The 5,540-nt window shown below is 39.0% G+C and overlaps 1 protein-coding gene across 1 annotated transcript; it reads right to left on the minus strand.

The window, feature by feature from the left end:
- Positions 1-676: 676 nt before the first annotated feature.
- On the minus strand, positions 677-1,675 carry LOC101992053 (membrane cofactor protein-like). Its single transcript, XM_005363671.1, has one exon. The coding sequence runs from the start codon at positions 1,673-1,675 to the stop codon at positions 677-679; it is 999 nt and encodes a 332-aa protein (XP_005363728.1).
- Between the last annotated feature and the right edge of the window lie 3,865 nt (positions 1,676-5,540).

Genomic DNA, 5,540 nt, shown 5'->3' on the forward strand with positions numbered 1-5,540 from the left:
CCCAACTTCAAAAAAGGATCAAAGGATAACTACATTCAAACTACATTATGCCCCCATTGCATTCCCATTATGAAAAAACAGTTGCAGCTACAAGAGTGAAATTACAGTACAGTTATTGTATATCTGAAGATGTTTTAATAGAGCTAAAATGATAGAATATAAAATTTTGTAAAAGGAGTGGTGGGCTTCTTCCCACCACCTGGCTCCCAGCCGCCTGGCTAGCTTATACCCTGAAATAACAACAGACAAATTACATTCATTTAAACACTGCCTGGCCCATTATTTCTAGCCTCATATTAGCTAACTCTCACTTCTTAATTAACCCATTTCCATTCATGTGTATTGCCACTTGACTGTGGCTTACCAGTATGAATCTAACCAGCATCTGTCTCAGAGAGGAGAGCCATGGCATCTGCCACACTTCCCTCTTCCCCAGAATTCTGTTCTGTTTACTCCACCCACCTAATTTTCTGCCCTATCAAAAGGCCAAGGCAGTCTCTTTATTTAACCAATGAAAGAAACACATAGAAAGAAGACGCTCCTACACCAATAAAACAGGGTATGAAAACCATTCAGCCTGCTGTGCTTAGAATAATTAATTTATTCTGGCAGCTGATATTTCCAGTATATTCTTCTCTTCTTCGCTCTTTGAGGATGTCAGAATGACCAGTGCAAATTACTGTAGCTCCAACACAGCCATCATTATCAGAGAGATGATCCATCCCTTTGAATCTCCAAAACCAAATGCTTCTCCTTTGATAGAGCTCAGAACACTTGTGCTGGAAGGTATTGCAGGAGGGGGAGGAGGGAGAGGTGAGGGAGGAGGGGGCTCACTCCGACATATTGGAATTGGTGGCTGCCATGTATTATTACCCTCACACATGACAGTTTCGCTGCCATGAAGGAAAAGCCCCTGGTTACATTCAAACATAACCCTTGCTCTATAGGAGTATTTCCTACTGAATCCTGACGTCTGTCTCCCATTCAGAATTACGGGATATGGACATCTGACCACTTTGCACTCAGGAGGGTTAGCGCTCCATTCTCTATTTTCAGAGCAATAGATCTGTCTCTCACCAACAAGGGACAGTTCATCCTGACCAGGAGGAACACGGTTACATTGATAAGTTGCCACTTCATGGTATTCAAATACGTCTTTGTGACTTGGGAAAAATTCTCCATTTTTTATATTTGGAGGTGGCTGACATAAAATTTTTGTACATATTGGGGGATCAGCACTCCACTGTACATCTGATCCTGCAAGAAGACAATATAGAATTACGTCACCAATTAAGACAAAGCCAGGATGGCAAGTATATTGAATTTGTGTACCAAATTCAGAACTTCCATTCAGGTAGTTTACTTGACCATTTAAGGGATCTTCTTGCCTTGGACATGACTTTTTGTAACAAGCATCCTTTGAAACGGGTGACCACTGGCCTTCTGCAGTGCACACGCTGGAGATGTTGACAGTAGGTCGTCGTGTATATCCTGGTCTACATGAGTATTCCACTTTTTCGCCAGTCCCATAACTGTCTTTAGCGCCATTGAGCTGCATGTTTGGAAACCATGGTGGCTTACCACAGGCGTCAGAAGATGTAGACATCAGGGCCACCAGGAGGGGCACAAGAAAGCGCTGAGCAGAAAAGTGTTCTGGTTGATGTTGGAGAGGCATCAGGCTCACTACCGAACTGGTCAGGCTTTATTTAAACGAGCTGAAAAAGAAAAGCATACCCAAAAGTGTAGGGCAGGCCTTTCTTAGTCTGATTACCATACGCAACAATACCTACATCCACCTAGTGTCAAGACTAGAAGACAGATGGGCGTGGCTTGGGCCACGCCCAGGAAGAAAGTCACCAAAAGTACTGGTTGGCTGGGTCTTTCAACAAATCAAGGGAATCTCGCTGAAAGGCTATTTTGGTTTAGCTGCCTCCATCTACAATACTTAATTTTTGTTTATCAGCAATGGGGTTTATTTATGAAGATGGATTCCTAGATGATGTATTATTGGTGCTTTCTGTCTGAATTTGCCCCTAAATAAGCCTAATGATAAATATTTGCGTGTATGGAAACTCTTTAAAAGACTCTAGAATGCTCAAATAAAGAATTTGGAAAAATAGGATTAAGAAAGAAGAAAGTCAAGTTTCCAAAGCCGTGATGACAAAGTTACCCTGTGGCAACAGCGAACAGATCTTGCTGTGGACCCGTAGCAGGCTATCACAATCCCCTTAGAATCAGCCTACAAGAGACTGGACACCCCGAGGGTAGAAATCATTAGTTACTAATGGTTAGTACTTGCTTTCCTGGACCGTAGTTCCTGGTAGATCGAGTCACAGCTATGGCTTCCTGAGATACCTCCTTCTTCAAGAAAATATCTGCTTGCAGCATTCAAGGATCTAGAAGACGGACAGACAGGCCAACATGAGTGTAGTCGGAAGCTGAAAATCATTAATCATCAGTTCCAAAGCGCTTGTCAGCATCTGCTTGGGATCAGTCTCCATCTCAGTCTATTGTTCCGATTATAGTCCACGCATTTAGGAATGGTATTTTCTTGCTTCCTTTCACTGAGGAATCCCAGGATGTGTAAGTGCCAGAAAGAAATTTTGCCCCTAACGTTTTTGTCCAAACTGTCATGGTTCTCTTAGCCACCTGGTGCTTGAGAGACACACTATACTGAAGAAGGGCTGTTTTTTTCAAGAAACAAAACAACACACCCACTCCCCCGAGAGATGAGAGAGAGAGAGAGAGAGAGAGAGAGAGAGAGAGAGGCAGAACGGTGCTTGAAATGTGGAAGGCAAATGAGCTACTGCATCATTCTCATATGATTGACTAAGTGTTCTTGATCACAACTTTCAAAATTCAAAATTCAGCTTTCTGCCCCAAATTCAAGTTGTCTGATGTCAGTGCCCATTTCTTTATAGCATGTTCCCTTTGTTTCCCTAGTTCTTCTTCATTTTATTTGTAGTAAATCAGCCTAGAAACATTTTTTACCTTCCATGTGTTCTTTTTATTTCTTCTTAGAGTTTTACTTTATTTTATTAAAAGTTACACAGTATTCTCATCACGATTTTCCCTCCCTCATCTCCTTCCAGATCCCACCTCCCCTCCAATCCACCCCCACCCTCATTCTATCTCTCTTTAGAAAACAAACAGGCAAATATAAAAAGCAAAGAAACCAAAAGAAAATAAATAATAAATAACAAATAAATAAAACAGCTGAAAAAGCAAAAGAACCTACCTAAACACATACCAAAATATACCTAAAATGTGGATTTCATCTCTACTGAGAATGTTCTCAACAAAGATTTTCATCTTGACTTGACAAATTAAATCATTTGAATTAACTAATGACTCTTCTGATTAAGTCTACTGAATACCATGTAAAACATTTCTAATTGTGTCATTTACAGGGCATATGTAGAGTGTCATCTCCCCAAGCAACCCTGTCCCCTCATTATGCACAAATCTGATTCTTTGGTTACATTTTGTCTTGATAGTTCATGCCATCTATATCCTAAGTAAAAAGATGATAGTTATCTCAGACAATTTCAAACCATCTGTTTCTCATGCTTAATCAGTCTTCCAGATTGTACTTCCTAGAAAAAAATTCCCTTTCCAATGATAGACAATAAATCATAACAGGATATATCTTTGACTCAGTCTGGTTAACCTTTGGAAATTGCAATCCTCCCCGAAGATCTTTTTGAAGATGCTGATATTGTCAGTGAGTTTCTTACACATATTTCAAGACCTGGTCACTATTTCTAGATCTATCCTCATGTTCTTCCCTGTCTGTGTCTCTGTAGAGTAGATGACAAAAATATGTATTTATCATGTACAGTATTTTGTCTTGCTATGAATTTTGAAATGATTGTTAAAATCATACCATTTTACAAAATTATGACTGTTGTATTTTATTCAATGTCATTTGTCTCCCTATTAAAATTATCATATGGATAATTATTCTGCATTCTGTTGACATGCTATATCAGATTTATTCCTTTTCATATTATAAACTGACATTGTACTAATATGATGCATACTGGATCATTATTAATTCAAAAACAACCTTTTGAATGTGTTATTGCATTTCAGTTACTGCCATTATTTAGTATATGGTGTGTGTGTGTGTGTGTGTTTGAGTACTTTAGTTTTCAGTCTTTCATTCTTTAGTCTCCTTTTCTTTCTGTTATATTATGTGCTTTTTTATTTATATGAGGATAGTGCTGGTTCTCATCAAATTTGCATGGAACAAGTCTTCTCTGTTGTCTGAATATCATATAGATAATTGGTATTCTTTAAGTTTGTGGTACAAATCAACATTGAAACCATTGGTTCTAAGCGTCTCCTTAACAGGAGCATTATACTGATTTAAGTGTGTCACTTGCGATTAGTCTGATGTGTGTTTCTGTTTCTCCCATGGTTTAGTCATGGTGAGGTACATATATTGCTGGAATTTGTCCGTTTCTTTTAGGTTACCAAATTTGCTGACAAGTAATTTTTCATGGTAATTTCAATGAGTTTTTAAATTTCTGGGGTGTAATAGCTCCTTTTTCATATGTTGACACACAAATCCAAAAATAGAAACAATAACAGCAACAACAACAACAACAACCCATAGCTTTCACTTTAGAGGAAAAAAAGTTCATTCTGGAACCCAAGCTGTGTGACAATGGCCCTGGAAACATGGGGTTAGGTTCATAAGCACTGAGTGTCTCTTACTTTTGCTATCTATTTAAAGGCTACCTCATGTCAGAACTCCTATAGATGGGCTTAGGGTAGTATTTGGAATTCTGTGAACCTCTTCCTTAGTCTGCTTTTCATTATTAATTGGTTCATTTAATTGGCTTATTGAAGATAGGTGGCTGAATCTGATTTGTTGGTGCACAGACTGTGACCTTAAAGTCCTTCAACAGAACTAGCAACACAACTACTGAGTATGTGTCTGTGTTAGTTAGAATAAAAATAGCTGGAGGCTCATTTATTCAAATGTTTAGTCATCAGTGAGGGGTACTATTTGAGTAGTTATAGGAGATGTGGCCTCGCTGAAGGAAGCTTGTCACTGGGGACTTGATGTTTCAGAAGCCCAAGGCAGGTGCACTGTGTCTCTCTTTCTGCTGCTTGCAGATCCACACGTAGAAAACTCTCAGTTATCTCTCCATCACCACGTCAGCCTGTGTGCCACCATGCTGCCTACCATGATGACAGGGACTAAATCTCTGCAACTGTAAACAAGCCCCAGTTAAATTCTTTCTTTAATACGAGTTGCTGTGGTCATGGTGTATCTTCATAGCACTAGGATAATGACTAAGACAGTACCCAAAGCAAATGAAATCTGTATGTTGAGTAGACCTTTGTAGTCTTTCTTCATTGCTGGCCAATTTGTCAAGAAATGAAACAAAACAACAAATATCAAAGAGATGTATTGAATATATAAAATATAAATGCTATGATTTTTTTTAAGAAAAAGAATATAATGTCCTTTATGACATGGCAGGGGGTAGGTGGGGGCTGTAGGTCATCCTGTTAAGTGACTTGAG

This window comes from Microtus ochrogaster, linkage group LG9, assembly GCF_000317375.1.
Source record: "Microtus ochrogaster isolate Prairie Vole_2 linkage group LG9, MicOch1.0, whole genome shotgun sequence".
Taxonomy (NCBI): domain Eukaryota; kingdom Metazoa; phylum Chordata; class Mammalia; order Rodentia; family Cricetidae; genus Microtus; species Microtus ochrogaster.

Coding starts and splice junctions, on each gene's coding strand:
- LOC101992053 (XM_005363671.1), bottom strand. CDS start 1,675: ATGCCTCTCCAACATCAACCAGAACACTTTTCTGCTCAGCGCTTTCTT.